General features: G+C 37.5%; 5 protein-coding genes and 1 pseudogene across 5 annotated transcripts; all 6 read right to left on the reverse strand.

The window, feature by feature from the left end:
* Window positions 1-205: 205 nt before the first annotated feature.
* On the reverse strand, window positions 206-616 carry LOC127156631 (histone H2A-like). Its single transcript, XM_051099583.1, has one exon. The coding sequence runs from the start codon at window positions 590-592 to the stop codon at window positions 206-208; it is 387 nt and encodes a 128-aa protein (XP_050955540.1). The 5' UTR covers window positions 593-616.
* A 552-nt stretch (window positions 617-1,168) lies between these two features.
* Window positions 1,169-1,944, reverse strand: LOC127156578 (histone H1-like). The gene has a single exon (XM_051099527.1). The coding sequence runs from the start codon at window positions 1,849-1,851 to the stop codon at window positions 1,201-1,203; it is 651 nt and encodes a 216-aa protein (XP_050955484.1). The 5' UTR covers window positions 1,852-1,944; the 3' UTR covers window positions 1,169-1,200.
* A 1,403-nt stretch (window positions 1,945-3,347) lies between these two features.
* Window positions 3,348-3,707, reverse strand: LOC127156618 (histone H4). Its single transcript, XM_051099571.1, has one exon. It carries the CDS (start codon window positions 3,681-3,683, stop codon window positions 3,372-3,374), a length of 312 nt encoding a protein of 103 aa, XP_050955528.1. The 5' UTR covers window positions 3,684-3,707; the 3' UTR covers window positions 3,348-3,371.
* A 6,696-nt stretch (window positions 3,708-10,403) lies between these two features.
* Window positions 10,404-10,839, reverse strand: LOC127156600 (histone H2A-like). The gene has a single exon (XM_051099552.1). It carries the CDS (start codon window positions 10,813-10,815, stop codon window positions 10,429-10,431), a length of 387 nt encoding a protein of 128 aa, XP_050955509.1. The 5' UTR covers window positions 10,816-10,839; the 3' UTR covers window positions 10,404-10,428.
* A 728-nt stretch (window positions 10,840-11,567) lies between these two features.
* LOC127156611 (histone H2B-like) lies at window positions 11,568-11,973 on the reverse strand. The gene has a single exon (XM_051099563.1). It carries the CDS (start codon window positions 11,965-11,967, stop codon window positions 11,593-11,595), a length of 375 nt encoding a protein of 124 aa, XP_050955520.1. The 5' UTR covers window positions 11,968-11,973; the 3' UTR covers window positions 11,568-11,592.
* Window positions 11,974-13,833: 1,860 nt separating this feature from the next.
* Window positions 13,834-14,135, reverse strand: LOC127156626 (histone H4-like; annotated as a pseudogene).
* Between the last annotated feature and the right edge of the window lie 5,265 nt (window positions 14,136-19,400).

Below are 19,400 nucleotides of genomic sequence, written 5' to 3' on the forward strand. Positions count from 1 at the left end.
CTAAGAATAATTTTGTGCAGTTCCACTCGTGTCCAGTGTAGACACAGCACAAGTCAATATATAAAAATATGTAATGAAAAAAAAGTGACAAGAACAGTAAAGCTGTTCATATTTAAAAAGTAATTAAAATCGCTCTTATAGAAATAGTGGGTGGCTCTGAAAAGAGCCTTTGGGTGTTTCACCTATTCATCAGACTACAACTCAATTACTTGGTTTTGGCGGGCTTGTCAGTTTTCTTAGGTAGCAACACAGCCTGGATGTTGGGCAGCACACCGCCCTGAGCGATGGTCACTCCGCCCAGAAGTTTGTTCAGCTCCTCGTCGTTGCGCACCGCCAGCTGCAGGTGACGGGGGATGATACGGGTCTTCTTGTTGTCCCTTGCTGCGTTTCCAGCCAACTCCAAGATCTCAGCGGTGAGATACTCGAGCACAGCGGCCAAATAAACCGGAGCACCAGCACCAACTCGCTCGGCATAGTTGCCTTTGCGGAGGAGCCTGTGAACACGGCCGACGGGAAACTGCAGTCCTGCCCTGGATGAGCGGGTCTTGGCCTTTGCTCTGGCTTTGCCTCCAGTTTTGCCTCTTCCACTCATTATTGAATTGCTACTCCTATTGTTGTTTTCAAATGCAGAAATAACAGCGTTGTAGCCTGACCATTAGTTTTTAAGAGACCGTCCTCCTTGTCCATTGACCAGAGTTAGTCACAGTTGAAAACGAATCACTGCACGTCCCTCCAAACACTCCAAAACCTTCCCCTCTCTGTCAGCCTTTTCATTGTAATCTATTGTCAAAAAAAAAGGACAAACACATGCATGTTTAAATGCATTTATATATTCTCATCAGTGCAATTATATAAAACACAAGTGATTGAATGCAAACCTCGGGTAAGCATGTAATTAAAACGTAATAAATGTGAACATCAGTAAAGCTAAGAAATTAGTGTTTTAAATATTTCATTAAAACGTATTGTTTCAGATATTATTTCAGATATTTAGGATGCTGATGTGAACACAGTCTAATCATCAATAGATTTTTTAGGTACGTTGCAGACTGCACTGTGCTACTACTGAGATAGAAACATTTACTTCTGAAAAAATGATTAAACTAAGATAACAAAAATGTTGCTCTTTAACTGTAGCAAGTAGGTGGCTCTTAAAAGAGCCGTTTTGTTTTGGGAAGAAACATACACAAAGAGTGACATTTATTTCTTTTTGGGTGCCGCCTTTTTAGGCTTGGCTGCCTTAGGCTTCGCCGTTTTGGGTTTGGCTGCTTTAGGCTTCGCCGTTTTAGGTTTGGCTGCCTTGACCTTCTTGGGGCTCTTGGCTGCTTTCTTAGCGGCTGCTGGCTTCGCCTTTTTGGGGCTCTTGGCTGGTTTCTTAGCAGCTGCAGGCTTCTTGGCCTTCTTGGGGCTCTTTGTCGCCTTCTTTGCTGCGGTGGCTGCCGGTTTCTTCACCTTCTTGGGGGATTTCTTGACGGCGGGTTTCTTGGCAGCAGGCTTCTTTGCTTTCGCGGGGGTTTTCTTAGCGGGTTTCTTCTTGGTTTCAACTTGCTTCTTGTTGAGCTTGAAGGAACCAGAAGCGCCAGTGCCTTTGGTCTGGACCAGGGTGCCATTGGCTACTAAACTCTTGACGGCGATCTTGACGCGGGAGTTGTTCTTCTCCACATCGTAACCACCCGCAGAAAGAGCCTTCTTCAGGGCGGCGAGGGACACGCCGCTTCTCTCCTTGGAGGCGGTCACGGTCTTGACGATGAGGTCCCTGACGTTCGGGCCCGTTTTCTTGGGTTTAGACGCCGACTTCTTCTTGGGAGCTTTAGCCGGAGGAGCGGCGGCAGCTGGAGCGGTTTCAGCCATGTCTCTGAGCGGATACGTCTCACACGTCGACAGTCTGGAAATAATGAAGCGCTGAGCGGCGCTGCGGAACTTAACTACCACATGAGAACCGTGTAGACTCAACACTCAGCTCTACAGAGCGTCTCAGAGCCCCAGCAAATGATTTTCCTTTTAAACACAGCGCAAAATATAATAAAAAGTTTTTAAATGCAGGCGATGTAATTAAGCTCGAGTCAAAAGCAAGTACGTCTATCTATCTATGAAATATATCACTAAATCTATTGTAAATGTCAAAAGAATTGCATACTTCTGAAATACAAAGCTTTTGTAACATTATAAACTACCGTGTTTTTAGTATTAAACAGATTAAAAGTAACAGCAAAGACATTCATGATGTTACAAACTTTCTGTTTCAGCTAAATTCTTACTTATTACTCTATATTTATATGAACCTATGTACATGCACTGAAACATGTTGGTAAAATAAAATATCATTCTATTTTTTTCAACTCCACTTTTAATTTGAGTCCTTGGCCTTACAAGTGTCCTTGGTACTGACTGTCCAAAATAACTTATTGTTCTATTATTTAAAGAATACTTAAAAAAAAAAAAAAAAAAAAAAAAAAAAACATACAACAGTTTTTGACAGTTTTGACTGTTTAAGAATGTAGACTAGTCTTACAGCTTATAAGAAAGTTTTTTTTTTCTTCTTCTTCTTCTTAAACATGGTTTTAACATAGAGGCTGTTGATGAACTGCACAAAACTTCAGTCACTCTGTCCTAAAACAGTATTTTAGAAATAATTGGCGTTGAAAGAACCTGAAATCTAAGTACACTGTAGTGACAAGATGGAGGGGGGAATAAAATTTATATTTATAACCCATTTATTAAAACACATCAAAAACAAAGAAAGCTCTTTAAATGGCAATATGGGTGGCTCTGAAAAGAGCCGTTGGGGTACTTCAAGCCAAATCACGCTTGTGTATTTTCGCTCAATGAATGGAAGAAACATTTTATTGGTTAGAATTGGAGTGACTAGACAGACAATTCCGCCAATCACAGGCTTCTAAATTTGAACGTTTTCCCTCGACTCCCCCACACGGTTCTTTCTCTTGACTTTCCCGCTCAAAATGTCAGTGACGATTCACAACCATGAAGAATGAAAAAAACTACTTATATTGTTTTACACACTATTGTGCACAATACGTTAACACAGCCTTCACTATCAGAAATAAATTAACACACCACTGAAAAAAAAGTAGTTATTTTTTATGTATTTTTATATATTTTTATTTTATTTATATAGTTAGTTTTTATATATCGGAGCATGCTGAAACTACTTTCACTAAAACGGATACATAAAATAATGATTATGATAAACCAAATAAAATAAAATATAAAATAAAAATAAAATACAATAAAAAATAAGAAATAGAGTGAAACTCCTACTTGACTCACAAAACGATATAAAAGACACTCTTTATGAAAAGGTGGGTGGCTCTTAAAAGAGCCTTTGGGTGTGTAAAATCGTACTGATATATTTAACCTCCAAAACCGTACAGGGTGCGTCCCTGGCGTTTCAGAGCATACACGACATCCATGGCGGTGACGGTCTTTCTCTTGGCGTGCTCAGTGTAGGTAACAGCATCGCGGATCACGTTCTCCAAAAACACCTTCAACACACCGCGAGTCTCCTCATAGATCAAACCGGAGATACGCTTCACACCGCCACGGCGAGCGAGACGACGGATGGCGGGTTTGGTGATTCCCTGGATGTTATCACGCAAAACTTTGCGGTGACGCTTAGCGCCTCCTTTTCCGAGTCCCTTGCCGCCTTTGCCTCTTCCAGACATGATTACAATTCTTCAAGCTCTCAGACTGTACAACAGAATATGTAAAACCTGAGAGCGTGCGCGAAGAGCTTTACAGTAGCCTACAGGACCTAATTGAAACACACGAAGGAGGAGCTATGCTACCTCATAGGAGACATGTCATTCATTTCAGTAATCTAGAAGAATCACATGGTGTTCGGGTGTAATTTGTCGTACAGTGTGTTTTGTACATAGAAGTCTGACCATTTATTAAATTGTTCACGATTTAACTTAATCTATGCACCCACACTTTCCAAAAATATCTCAGACTTCTCAATTGCTTTGAAAAATAATATATCATTGCAAATATTTTATAAAGATCTTATAATTTAAATAATGCAGTGCATATATAGAATTAATATTCAGGACACTGTTATTTAATTTATTGGGTTCCAGATCATGTTGGAGCAGAAGGAAATGAGATGGCGGATAAGCATGTTAAGAACTCCTTGAACTTGCTTGAGATGAATCGATGTAAAAAGGGAAATTAAAACTAATAAAAATGTGCCCTTGTGTGCAAACATACAAGGAATGCATACATAAATAATCATTAATACATGACATAAAAGAACATTGAAATAAATAAATTTATATATATATATATATATATATATATATATATATATATATATATATATATATTTTTTTTTTTTTTTTTTTTTTTTTTTTTTTTGTTTTTTTCCGATTGCTAACTCACTATAACTAATTTATTTGGCCCAATTTTCCAAACCATTTATACAGTTCTCAAATAAAGACACATTTCTCAAAACGTTTAACACATTTCACCTGCTTTCACACGTTTCAGTTCGCTCAGTGTTTTCTGCAAAACTCTACACAAGGACAACATCATTTTGCACAGGTTTAACCATGTTCTCATTTTAAAAACACAAACACACAATATAACTAAGAAACACAAAACTGAAAACCAAATTTCAGAATTTCCAAATGTTTTGGAAAACGAATCCTCGTAGTGGGAGACAAAGAGGAAAAGGAGGAGAAAAGAAAAATGAAGGGGACAAGGTCAAAGGTCGTTTGTTTCTGATGAAATACAGAGAACTATAGTTGACTGTGTTCTTGTGCATGGAATGAGCATAAGGAAAGCTGGCCTGCAGGCTCATCTACAGGGTTTTTACACTACTTACACATTGCAGTTACAGTACATAGTAGCAGTACTTGAGATGAGAGAACTTTCACTATTCTTTGTACTGTAAATATTGTAGCACACTCCCCCAAACTCATAACTGTTGAACTGATTTGTAGCCAAGTATTTATTGCATACACTGTATTTGTGTAGAACTGAGAGTTGACTGTCTAGGGGGAGGCAGAGAAAGTCTTTTGTCAGAAGACTAAGAAACTGCTATAGTATAACTGATATAGTATAATACTATATATAGTATTACCAATTCTGTAGTGCAACTTGGCAGAGGATGTTGAATTCATTTATTTAGTTAGTTAGGTATTTATTCATTGTAACTGACAGTATATTACAAGGTGTGTTTACTGTATATTCTGTTGTTTGGTCTTTAAACTTTTATCGTCCACTGCTTTTCATCTATTGTAATATCACTTTACAGTGTAATGAAAGTAAATTTAGCTTGTTAGCAGTTGGGAAAACAACAACAATTTTTGTTTGTTTGTTTGTTTGTTTGTTTGTTTGTTTGTTTGTTTGTTTTTTTACTGAATTGCTAAAACACATTTTTGAAACCATCACTCATTTTCTTAAGTCCTTAAACACAAATCCAAATTTTCAAACTACATTTTGTTTTTCAAATGTTCTTAGTGCTCAAATGTGAGTATCTCACGTAAATAATGTAAGTTATGGCTTAAGTAAACGTAAACAGGTGGGTAAAAACTGAATGTGTCAGTATTACATGCATGCCTTCTGTCTTAAAGGGACAGCATTCCTAATTAAATACCTATCTGTCATTAATGTCAACCAAAAGATGCTAAATAAATGTATGTCCTGACTTTTTCCTTTAGAATGTGCTGGTATAGTTCAGAATTCATTGTTCCGATGGCAAGTCATTTTGGCCAAGATGCAGCAAAGCAGCCATAAACCATGATACCACCACCATGTTTCACAGATGGAATAACTGTTTTTCTTTTTCCAAACATAACACTTCTCATTTGAATCCAAAAAGTTTTATTTTGGTCTCATCCATCCACAAAACATTTCTGCAATGGACTACTTGCACTGAGCCTCGTGACGCACTTCCGTTTTGAAATCGTACGGCTCAGTTATTTCCGGTTATGTACATTTTCAATGCGCTGTAATCATCTTGTTGACTTCAATGCAAATAAAATGAGATTTCGCAGGATGATTTCAAATTTGGTTGAAAGAATTTGAGTACAGAATTTTCCAAATTCAACAGAACGTGAAGTTTTAATGCAACATAAACCGATCTGAGAAAGCGGTGGCTAGTAATCATACGTGATTGTTCACCACAGGGTGTCAGTGCTCTATAATGGCCTAATTACGACACAGTTTGTGAGATCTGATGAATAAGATCACCTTGATGAGTAATGAACCTTTATTTATCTGTATTAAATATGTTAGTCACTATTCCGTCATATTCTGTCATCATTTTACTGTATAGTCTAATGCCAAAATATAAATATTCAATAGCTGCACTGTCAGCGTTACTGTTAAAAGTTATTTAAATGTTTAACATTGTTAAATAAGGCAGTTACCTCACATTCATTCAGTCATTTTAAACAATGGACAAAGCCGTATTGGCCCGGAATATGAGCACCAACGCACACAAACAAATTAGCCATGGTTTTACTACAAATAAAACCAAAAATTGCAAGTGAAGTTAAACCATATAACCACAAATTAACTCGGCTTTTACTACACTGTCCATAGTTTAACAATGGTAGGCTATTTGTAGTAATAGTGTTTTTTCATAAGGGTGTTTGTCAAACTCATTTAAAACTGTAGATTCATCAGGTATGAACTGTGATCAATAAAAGAAAAATACTGTTCATGAGGATGCGGCAGGTTAGTGGGGAAATATATTTATTTATTATTCAGATTGCACATACCGGAAGGAAATATATTTATAGTAACCTTTCAGAATGGTTGAATATGATTCACGTTAATGCAGAGAATATGATTAATTGTTTTTTTTTAAAGAAATGCCAGCCCAAACATGTAGTAATAATCTGCGTTCTCATGAGAAACTGACTGTATGTAGGAGCGCTGAACACTAACTTTGCAACCTTGAAGACTACTACAAGTCTGCTTTGGAGTGATCTTTGGTCGACCACTCCTAGGGAGGGTAATAGTGGTCTTGAATTTCCTCCATTTGTAAGCAATCTGTCTGACTGTGGATTTGTGGAGCCCAAACTCTTTAGAGATGGTTTTGTGACCTTTTCTATCCAGATGAGCAACAACAACTTTTTTTTTTTTTTTTGGAGGTTCTCAGAGATCTACTTCATGCCATGATTCACATCAACAAACATGACTTTGATAGATTCCTGTTTATTAATTAAAACAGGGCATACACTGAAAATTCTAAAGGTTTCACAAACTTTTAGGCAGCACTGTATGTCACTGCAGGCCAGTTCTTCCATCCTAACGTGGTAATATTGCAATTCTACTCAAGAATATATTGAAATGACCAAAATACAGTGTAAAAATAAACTGTGCAAAAAAAAAAAAAAAAACATCCATTCTTCTTTTGAACTTTCCAACTGATTATGGTGGCCACAGAGAATCAGTTCAAATTTGGCTGAACACTGTGCTGCCTCTGTCATTCCATGCACAAGAAGATTGTCTATCAGAGTAGCCCTTATTTAATCTGAAGACAGTTCTTGTTTTTGCTCTTGTGTGTCATCTGAGGCCACAGATTGAGTCTGACAAAAGAGAATGTGTTTTTGACTCCCTGAGAACTTTGTGCCCAAATTTGTCCACAAGGCATACATTTAGAGCTGTTATACACTCAAAATTGTTCTACAACACTGTTCAGTTTATTTAAAATAATCATTTTAATTTAACACCATTGTGTTAGGTTTCCCATTAAACAATTGCATTGTGTCAAACTGACTTGAAACAGTTGCATTTTGGATCAACTCAATATTTTGATTTTGAAAGAAGATGTTTCAATTATTAAGGAGGCCAAAAATAACATTTGATGCTTGTTCAATTTACTTAAGTAAATTAAGTTAATTAGTTTACAACCACTTTACTTAATTCATTTGAGTTGAGTACATTAATTATTTTACTTGTCTAACTAGGAAGTGGACTTCCCCTTCCCATCATGCTTTGCACATGGTTGGATAAGGAGAGTAAATGTTGAAATAAAATGTTATTTTTTGCATTTTTTATTAAGATGATAAAATTGGGAGACTTGTTAATTTTTAATATTCTTCTATGTTTGTATTTAAAACAGTTTCTGGCGTGTTAGTGTTTTGGGGGGGTTACCATTGTGGTGAAGTGTAGAGCATGTGCTTGGATTGAGGACCTGCTAACATGAGTTAAAGTTGCTTTAATAATAATAATAATAATAATAAACTACTTTGGACTTGCCATGGATATAACAAGCCATCTTATGGCTAATGCCTGACAAGTTGATTGCTAAATTATTTGTTTACCAGTTTACCATGTTTTAGTTTGAGTTCAAGAAGCATAAAATAATCACTTCATAAATGTATCAATTTCATTGAAACTATATTTGATCAAATTGAGTCAGCCCAACCTAATTACATTTCATTGCATGATTTTGTTTCTTATGAGTTGGGGTTACACATATTTAGTGGATGGAAATCCTGCCCTCAATTAAATTGAGTTCATCCTATGAATTATTTTTGTACAAATTATGCTTGCGCGTGAGGAATTATTATTATTGTTATTATCATTATTATTATTATTATTTTATTTTTTTTAATTATTATTATTTTATTTTTATTTATTATTATTACTCTGTATGTTTTTAACCATGCATTTCTTAGGCATTTGCATTAAAATGCACAAATTCATGAATTCCAAAATTCCCAAACTATTTTTCTCATGTGATTCTCTTTTACTTCACCTAATATATTTACCTGAAGTTCCCCTGAATTTTTTTTCTGAAGTTGGTTATGGTCACATGACATGCGGGTAAACTAACAAAATATTTTTAATGTTTAGTAAATGTTTTATTTTGATTGATTTTGTAATTATTTATTTCTATATAACATTTTTATGATTTATTAGCATTTTTGAGTTTGCATTTGAAGATCCTTAGATCCTTCACAATCCCCAGTTTTGGAAACCTTGACAATGTTTAATGCACTTTATGTAGTTAAAAACAAAGAATGGAATATATTTTCTTAATCTTTCTATTTTTTTATTTTAAATATGGTACAAGATAAAATTAACGTGGCAAATAAAGTCAAAAATAATCTAACAGCATTTTCTAGATCTTACTAAAGCATTGCATTACCGAAAAATACTTAAGATCGCTGTATACTTCGCATATTTATGTCACGTGTTAGCTATGAGTTTCTAACAAACACAAAAGAGACGAGAAAATTATACTTTTTTTAGAAATATTTGGGTGGCTCTAAAAAGAGCCTTTGGGTTTAGGAGAAACAGGGGGTTTAAGCGCGCTCTCCACGAATGCGGCGGGCCAGCTGAATATCTTTGGGCATGATGGTCACTCTCTTGGCGTGGATGGCGCACAAGTTGGTGTCCTCAAACAGACCGACCAAGTAAGCCTCGCTGGACTCCTGCAGGGCCATGACCGCGGAGCTCTGGAAGCGCAGATCCGTCTTGAAATCCTGAGCGATTTCTCGAACCAGACGCTGGAAGGGCAGTTTGCGAATCAGCAGCTCGGTGGATTTCTGGTAGCGACGGATCTCTCGCAGAGCCACGGTACCCGGCCTGTAACGATGAGGCTTCTTGACGCCGCCGGTGGCTGGAGCGCTTTTACGGGCAGCTTTGGTAGCGAGCTGCTTCCTCGGGGCTTTGCCACCGGTGGATTTACGGGCGGTCTGTTTAGTTCTTGCCATTGTTTCGCGTTTTCTATCCTGCTCTCTGTGTGCAGCAACTTTTTAAACTTTCTTTCCATTGGGAGGTGCGTCAGCAGAAGCATTTGATTGGCTGTTTTCTACGTGGCAGCGTGAGGCGGCCAATGAACAAGCGTTTCACGTTTTCAAATAAATGGAGGCTGCTTGCCTTTCCCGCTCAAATTTTGTCTGTTCAGTGTCCCATTATTGAACTTTATTTTTCTTTACATGTATGTTTATCAGAAGGCTGCTCTGTTAAAATAAGAATGAAAATTTTACTTTTTGTTGTTACACTACACATGACAGTGGGGTTGAATGTTGGCTTCATTATTATTGTTTCCCTATCCTCCTATTGCGGTGTAACAGCGTTAACGTATTGTAAATGTGATTATACATAATACATTGATTCACACTAAATCTTTTAACACGCCTTTCATATCTTATTATAGGTGCCAGTCCTCTATAAGGCATCAGCCTCTGACAATAATGTCATTATTCACTCTGTTTGCGCTGCACAGCTTAAGTTATCATAGGCTACATGCATATATGTTTGTGTGTGTGTGTGTGTGTGTATATATATATATATATATATATATATATATATATATATATATATATATATATATATAAAGGCAAAGCGTTTTAAAAGTATCATGATTCAAACTGCTCTTCTAGAGAAAGTGGGTGGCTCTGAAAAGAGCCTTTGGATGTTTTGCATTTTCAGACTTCAGCTCATTTATTTGGTTTTGGCGGGCTTCTCGGTTTTCTTAGGTAGCAGCACAGCCTGGATGTTGGGCAGCACACCGCCCTGAGCGATGGTCACTCCGCCCAGGAGTTTGTTCAGCTCCTCGTCGTTGCGCACCGCCAGCTGCAGGTGACGGGGGATGATACGGGTCTTCTTGTTGTCCCGAGCGGCGTTTCCAGCCAACTCCAAGATCTCAGCAGTGAGATACTCGAGCACAGCGGCCAAATAAACGGGAGCACCAGCACCAACTCGCTCGGCATAGTTACCTTTGCGGAGAAGTCTGTGAACACGGCCGACGGGAAACTGCAGTCCTGCCCTGGATGAGCGAGTCTTAGCCTTTGCTCTGGCTTTGCCTCCGGTTTTGCCTCTTCCACTCATTTTTTTTTCTATCTGAGCTGACACTGTAGTTGAACAGCGTAAAAATAAACACGCTTTCACAAAACAGCCACTATTTAAGACAGAGTACTCATCGCCTATTGGTCAGAGTCTGTCACAGTTGAAGACCAATCACTGCACGTCCCTCCAAAACTCTTAACCCCTCCCCTCTCGGCCAGCCTCTTCTTTCTCCGCTGTAAATAATAAATGATTGAATTAACAGAAAATTTAAGTTAACTATAAAATACGTTTAATGCAGAAGGTGGTGAAACAACCAAGAAATATATGTCCACGTAAACACTGGAACAAATAAAGAACTTTTATTTGTTTATTCATTTTTTTAAGTAGATTAGCCTCTGACAGTATCCTCAAATCAAGCCTACCATCCAGTGATTTAGCTATATGCGTCCTATCAGTTGAGGGATTTTAAATATTATATATAAGATGCTGATGTGAATAAAGGGTAATTATAAATAAGTGTTCTACATGTAGAACATGGAGATGGTTGATGAACCACACAGAACCAACGTCACCGTTTTTAAAACAGTATCTTATAAATAATTGGCGTTACGAAGAACGTAAAATCCAAGCATATTGTAATGACTGTTATTGTTTGCTCAAGCTACAAAGTTTATGCAAAAAAAAAAAAAAAAAAAAAAAAAAAAAAAAAAAATACACACACACACACACACAAACACTAAAAACAAAGAAAGCTCTTTAAATGGCAACATGGGGGGGCTCTTAAAAGAGCCGTTTGAGTAGTTGAGATCAGTTCACGCCTCACTTAGAACTGGTGTACTTGGTCACAGCCTTTGTGCCCTCAGACACGGCGTGTTTGGCCAGCTCACCGGGCAGCAGCAGACGCACGGCGGTCTGGATCTCTCTAGATGTGATGGTGGAGCGCTTGTTGTAGTGAGCGAGACGAGAAGCTTCACCGGCGATGCGCTCGAAGATGTCGTTGACGAAAGAATTCATGATCCCCATCGCCTTAGAAGAAATACCAGTATCAGGATGAACCTGCTTCAGCACTTTGTAGACGTAGATAGCATAGCTCTCCTTCCTGGACCTCTTGCGCTTCTTTCCTCCTTTGCCGGCGGTCTTGGTGACGGCCTTCTTTGAGCCCTTCTTAGGCGCAGACTTCGCTGGTTCAGGCATGTTGGCTTGTGACGAACAGCACAATATTCTTTTAGAAGCATGTACTGGGTATTTATTGAAAGCTCATGCTAATTTAAGAGGGCTGGGTTTCCTCTCCCTGCTTGTGTGTTTTTGCGCAATGAATGAAAGAAAAACATTTCATTGGTTAGAAAAGGAGTGGTTAGACAGACAAATCCGCCAATCACAGGCTTCTAAATTTGAACGCTTCCCCTCGCCTCCCCCACACGGTTCTTTTTTGACTTTCCCGCTCAAAATGTCTGATCTAGTGATGGGAAGTTCGCCTCTTTTCAAAGATTCGGCTCTTTTGGCTCGGCTCCCTTAAAAGAGCCGGCTCTTACGGCTCCCAAATGGCTCTTTATTTAGTATCACTAAATTTATCAATTGTAAATGTTTTGTGTATTGGTAAGCAACTTTTTTAATTCCTTATTTTTCATTAAAAAAAAATACACAGTTACTATTATTTAACATTTTAATAAAACTTTAATTGAACAATTGAACACAACCACAGCAAACAAATCAAATAACCTAAATAAAGGGAAAAGTCTTAACATATATAACAAACATACACTACCGTTCAAAAGTTTGGGTCAGTACATTTTTGTTTCTTTTTTTTTAAGAAATTAATACTTTTATTCACCAAGGATGTATTAAGTTAATAATTAAAAGTTTATTAAAAGTTAATAATAAATAATTTACATTGTTATAAAATATTTATATTTTGAATAAACACTGTACTTTTTAAACTTGTTATTCATGAAACAATCCTGAAAAAAAAAAAAAAAATCACAGGTTCCAAAAAATATTTGGCAGCACAACTGTTGATATTATCCAACATTGATCATTCTAATAATAAATCCGCATATTAGAATGATTTCTGAAGGATCATGTGACACTTAAGACTGGAGTAACAGCTGATAAAAATTCAGCTTTTCATCACAGGAATAAATTTTTTTCTATATGTTTAATCAAATAAATGCAGCCTTGATGAGCATAAGAGACTTCTTTAAAGACTATTACAAGTCTTACTGACCCCAAACTTTTGAACGGTAGTGCATATAACAAAACACTTTTGTCTTTAGTGCAGGTTGGCATTGAGAAATATCAGATGCCTCAGCTTGGATGGGCTGATGCGATTTCTCCTCTCTGTAATTATTTATCCTGTTTTTGAGAAGACTCTCTGAGGGCACCGATGTTGCAACAATGCAGAGTCTTCCTACCATTACCTTAACCAGGCGCATTTGGACTCGCATTTAATGCCGTCTCCCCCGCCTCTCTCTGTCGCTCTGTGTACCTGGCCTGTACCTGTGTACCTCACCTGGCATGCGCCCCCTTTCCTACTTTCACATAATGGTACGACTGATCCTAGTGGGTCCTCCCATGTGATTAGCCGCATGGTGTTCCCAAATGAAGCCTCGCCCCTACTTACGGCAAAAGATTCGGCTCTCCCCGACGGGAGTCGGCTCTTCTCGTTCGCTACAAAGAATCGGCTCTTAGAGCCGGCTCGTTCGCGAACGACACATCACTAGTCTGATCAATCATTAAAAAAAATACTTCTGTTTTACACACTATTGTGCACAATATATTATCACGGATTTCAGTGATTATCAGGAATCAGTTAATACACCAACAAAAAAAATAAACTCGAGAATAATATTTTATACGTCAGAGCATGCTCAAACTAGTGCCACTAAAACAGATACATATTGTTATTATTATTAATTATAATAACGGTAAACCATAAAGAACTCAGACTGTGTGTAAAATTCTAAATAAAATAAATTAATTAAATTATAAAATGCACTCTCTAGGAAAATGTGGGTGGCTCTTAAAAGAGCCTTTTGGGTTTGGATGATCGAAACGATATATTTAACCTCCAAAGCCGTAAAGGGTGCGTCCCTGACGTTTCAGAGCATATACGACGTCCATGGCGGTGACGGTCTTTCTCTTGGCGTGCTCAGTGTAGGTAACAGCATCGCGGATCACGTTCTCCAAAAACACCTTCAACACACCGCGAGTCTCCTCGTACATCAGACCGGAGATACGCTTCACACCGCCACGGCGAGCGAGACGACGGATGGCGGGCTTGGTGATTCCCTGGATGTTATCACGCAAAACGCTTAGCGCCTCATTTTTTTGAGTCCTTTACCGCCTTTGCCTCTTCCAGACATGGTTGCAACCCTTGAAACTTCTACGTTGACTTTTTTTTCTTTTACTATACTATTTTTTCATAGATGGTGCTATTTGTTCATGGGGAAAATTTGACACTACTCCCAACACAATCTTACTGAAAGCTCATTTTTTGAGATATCAACCTCAAACTTGGAACACAGTTTGTTTAGATTTATGGGTTTGATTTTCTAGCAGGTTTAGAGTTCAGCATGTTTCATAAAATATGTATTTTATATAAAATATGAAATATGCTTTATATAAAAGCATTTTCATAAACTTTAACCTCTATAACTTGTGAGGGTGCTTTAATCTATATGTATAATCTGCTAAATTTAGTAGTTGCTAAATTTAGCAACAAAATTGCTAAGCTGGCAACACTATGACAGAAGACAATTAGTATTCAAGTGAGAGTGCTCCTCATATACTGGTCAGAGTACACCACAGCTGAAAACCAATCACTGCACGTCCCTCCAAAACTCCAAACTCCTGCCCTCTCTGCCAGCCTTTCGTTCTCATCTGTCATAATGACTGAGTGAATGAACAGAAAATTTAAATGCATAAACATATAAAATGCGTTTAAAAGCAGTAGAACATAAAAAAAAAAAAAAGTATACAATTGCACATTAAATATATGTCCACATATACAGGAAAAGCAAAGAAATGCTATATATTGCCACTTTTTAGGCTTGGCTGCCTTGGCCTTTTTGAGACTCTTTGCTGGTTTCTTTGCCTTCTTATTAGGGTTCTTTGTGGCCGTTTTCTTTACCTTCATGGGAGATTTCTTGGTGCCGGGTTTTAGGAGGCCTCTTCTTAGTTTCAACTTGCTTCTTATGGAGCTTGAAGCAACCGGTGGAACCAGTGCCTTTGGTTTCCAAACTTGATGGCAAGCTTGACATGGGAGTTGTTTGTCTCCACATCATTAGGGGTGGGCGATTTTGGTATCAAACTGATAGAAGGTAAATATAGGGCCAGTATCGCTGATACTGATACCGGTACCAATACCTATACCTTTTCCTTTTAAAAACATACATTTAAATGACCAATTACACTTTGAAAATTAACAATAACTAATGTTGATATGAATAAAATATTCCATTCACCTTAAAGCTATGTGGATAGTATGTGCCTTTCTGAAAAGAGTTTGAAAGCAGAGGAGCCCAGAATATGAAAGCAATGCATAAAGTTTCATGTTAAGTATTTTCCTTCCATAGAGTTATAAAGAAAAACTTAACGTGGCTTAATTCATTAAGAAAGAAATATTAAAAGTTTAAATTTAGTATACTGATGCTGCAAACTATATGCAAACAAGCAGGCCTGGATATGAAAGCAAAGTGCAAGCCTGTTAAGTGTTTTCATCTGATAGAAAAGCGTTATAAAGAAAACGTTTAACGCGGCTTAAAGGAGAAGTCCACTTCCAAAACAAAGATACACATTTACTGTACTTACCCAATTGTCATCCAAGACGTTCATGTTTTTCTTTCTTCAGTCATAAGAAATTATGTTTTTTGAGGAAAACATTTCAGCATTTTTCTTCATGTAATGGACTGATATGGTGCCCCGATTTTGAACTTGCAAAATGCAGTTTAAATGCGGCTTCAAACGATCCCAAATGCGGTTGTAAATGATCCCAGCTGAGGAAGAAGGGTCTTATCTAGCAAAACGATTGGTTATTTTCATAAAAATAATACAATTTATATACTTTTTAATGTCAAACGCTCGTCTTGCCTTGCTCTCATTGAACTCTGTGTATTCTGGCTAAAGACAGTTTTAGGGTATGTCGAAAAACTACTATCATATTTTAAAATATTCAAAACATATTTGCATTTAAACTGCATTTTGGAAGTTCAAAATCGGGGCACCATAGCCGTCCATTATATGGAGAAAATGCTGAAATGTTTTCCTCAAAAAACATCATTATGACTGAAGAAAGAAAGACATAAACATCTTGGATGACAAGGGGGTGAGTACATTATAAGTGAATCCTTGTATTGGAAGTGGACTTCGCCTTTAATGGTTGAAGACAGTGAACTATCTAAAAAATTCAAATTCAGTAAATGTAATGGGTCTAATGTAATGGCTAATTTTTATGTATTTTCTTAATGGTAACACTTTAGAATACTGTTCCATCTTTAATGAATAACTACACAGGAACAAATGACTATTGCACTATTTACATTCTAGTAACTACTATTGACTAACAAGAAACTCTGATTAACGAATCAGTAACTCATAGCACTAAGTTGAACATGGTGTCAAGGCATTCACCACAGCCACCCCCACCATCTACGTCACTGCACACCCGCTCCCAATCACCTGAGTACTGATTGCCATCACCTGATTTCACTTTGCCCCGCCCTATATAAGTCCCCGGCATTCAGTATCTCACTGTTTGGTTTACTGTTCACACTCTAATGTTAGCTCCAGACCACCCTGCGTTCTCTACTCCCGGACTCTCTCTCTCTACATGTTGGATTCATCATTGGGTTTACCTCACAAACTCTTGATATCACTCAACTTATACAAGGACTTTCAGATAAGCATACCATTTGCTCTATTCATACTTGCACTCCAGAATATCCCTATTGTCAGTAAAACTCCTTATTGGTTTGCACCTAATCTCTGTCTGTGGTCTCATCTCTGGAACAACGGGACACATGGTAGTTCACTATTAGTTAATCAGTAACTATCTGTATAACTTTTTTTTTTTTCATATCTCCCAGAGAACTACTAATAACTACTACATGTTCATAACTAATGTGAATAATGCAAATTGTATAATTAAGTGAACATCATAACCCACTAGTAATGACTCGGGTAATATGAAATCCTTCAGAAGGAATTACTAATTATTTGGATCCATATTCTAAAGTGAAGATCATGATAATCCTTAGTAATGACCAAATGACTAAATATTAAAAACTACTGAGGTTTTTGTGAGGTTCTGGAGTCATTACTAGTGGGTTACCATGATCTTCACTTTAGAATATGGATGCAAATAATCAATAATTCCTTTAGAAGGATGTAGTAACACTTGAGTCATTACTATCCAAAACCTTACATATACCTCAATAGCTTTTAATGATTTCAGTCATTACTAGAGAGTTATCATGATCTTCACTTTAGAATACGGATCCAAAAAAATTAATTCCTTCACAAGTATTTGGTATTACCTGAGTCATTACTAGTGGGTTACCATGATCTTTATTTTAGAATTAACTATACATTTTGCATCATTCACATTAATTTTGAACCTGTATACACATCATAGCCACCCACAGAAAGAGCTTTCTTCAGGGCTATCAGGGAGATGCCACTTCTCTCCTTGGATGCAGACGCAGTCTTGACAATGAGGTCCCTGATGTTTGGGCATGTTTTCTTGGGTTTAGATGCAGATTTCTTTTTGGGCGCTTAAGTTGTTGGAGCAGGGGTAGCTTGAGCAGTTCCAGCCATGTCTGTGTAGATATGATTGTGTGTCTATAGCTGTGGAACTAAAAGTAATAGTTTACCTAAAAATGAAAATTTTGTAATTATTTACTCACCTTCCTGTCGTTCCAAACCCACAAGACCTTTGTTTATCTTCGGAACACAAATTGAGATATATTGATGAAATCTGTGTGCTTTCTGACCCTGCATAGAGTAGACAGCAACACAGCTGAAATGTTCAAGGCTCAGAAAGGTAGTAAGGTCATTGTTAATATAGTCCAAGTGACATCAGTGACAACCATAATTTTATGAAGCTACGAGAATACTTTTTGTGCACCAAGGGCAAAAAAATAACGACTTTATTCAACAATATTTTTTCTTTTCCGTGTCAGTCTTCGACGCACCTTCACGAGAGTACTATGAGAAATGCGGGTGGTGCTGCTGAAGCAGGAGCCGGCGTTCTGACGTAAAACGTCCATCTCTCCTAGTTCATTATCTGTACATTCTGGTTCAAATAAGGCTGGGCAAAAAAATTGCATGTCATCCTCTCCATCGAAATCTTCAGACATGCTTACAAAGATTGTTTTATGCACAGCATGTCTTCCTCTGCTTGTAAATAAGGCACAGGACATCTAGGTTCTACATCAGAAAGCCGGCTCCCGCGTCAGCAGCACCATACATATGCACTACTCTCTAAAACGTGCTGTGACGACTGACACAGAAAAGAAGAAATTGTTGAATAACATTTTATTTATTTTTTTTTTTTTGCACATAAAAAATTATTCTCGTAGCTTTATAAAACTACAGTTCAACCTCTGATGTCACTGTGGTGGTTTCTGCCACTTCTGTGAGAAATCACTCGAAGTCTTGAGGTTTTGAAGCCAGAAGATAGACTTTATTGTCAGAGACAACAAAGCCGAGAGACTCCGCAGAGCATCTCCAGAATCTGTCTCTGCACACTCTTTTATACAGTTGTTTCCACAAGACGTGTTTAACATAGTCCTTCTACCCCTATACAATGCATACATTTTACCCAGGAAACATGTGTTCATAATATCTGAATAACTTGATTATTCTCCCACATGCCTCCTTACATCCATGGTCATGATGGTAAACTAACTTAATTACACATTACACTCTTTTCTGGGCCTCTTTTTGTCCTTCTGCAGGCCCTCCGTACATACAAGAGATACATGATTATAATAGTAGCTTACACACATAGCTATATTCACATTGATTATACTTGTTTACTTCAGACTTTGATTAATAAAAATCTTCTACATCACATAGACGATTTTAATTATGTCCTTACTTTCTTCCTGGGCCTTGAATGTGGTGGTTGCACGGCTGTCTATGCACAGTCAAAAGGTTCTCGGATTTCATCAAAAATACCTTAATTTGCGTTCAGAAGATGAGCAAAGGTCTTACGGGTTTGGAATGTCATGAGGGTGAGTAATTAACGACAGAATTTTTATTTTTCGGTGAACTATCCCTCCAACTACGAAATGAGAACCATATAGCTCAATACTCTGCTCCACAAAACATCTGAGAGACTGTGAAAATGTGTTTTGTTGTTGTTTTGTTTAAAACAGGGGTGTCAAACTTGAAACTCTGCAGGGTTGCAGCCTTTCAGAAACTTTATTCCAAACCTGCTTCAGAACGCAAACCATATAGTTTTCAAATAAGCCTGAAGGACATGGTTAGCTGGATCAGGTGTGGTAAATTAGGGTTGGAGCTTAACTCTGCAAGGCTGTAGCCCTCCAGGAATTGAGTTTGACACCCCTGGTTTAAATGTAAAGCAAAACAAGTGTATCAAAACATATGTGCAGATTAGAAACTAT

This window comes from Labeo rohita, chromosome 25 (genome assembly GCF_022985175.1).
Source record: "Labeo rohita strain BAU-BD-2019 chromosome 25, IGBB_LRoh.1.0, whole genome shotgun sequence".
NCBI lineage: Eukaryota > Metazoa > Chordata > Actinopteri > Cypriniformes > Cyprinidae > Labeo > Labeo rohita.

Coding starts and splice junctions, on each gene's coding strand:
- LOC127156578 (XM_051099527.1), bottom strand. CDS start 1,851: ATGGCTGAAACCGCTCCAGCTGCCGCCGCTCCTCCGGCTAAAGCTCCC.
- LOC127156611 (XM_051099563.1), bottom strand. CDS start 11,967: ATGCCTGAACCAGCGAAGTCTGCGCCTAAGAAGGGCTCAAAGAAGGCC.
- LOC127156618 (XM_051099571.1), bottom strand. CDS start 3,683: ATGTCTGGAAGAGGCAAAGGCGGCAAGGGACTCGGAAAAGGAGGCGCT.
- LOC127156600 (XM_051099552.1), bottom strand. CDS start 10,815: ATGAGTGGAAGAGGCAAAACCGGAGGCAAAGCCAGAGCAAAGGCTAAG.
- LOC127156631 (XM_051099583.1), bottom strand. CDS start 592: ATGAGTGGAAGAGGCAAAACTGGAGGCAAAGCCAGAGCAAAGGCCAAG.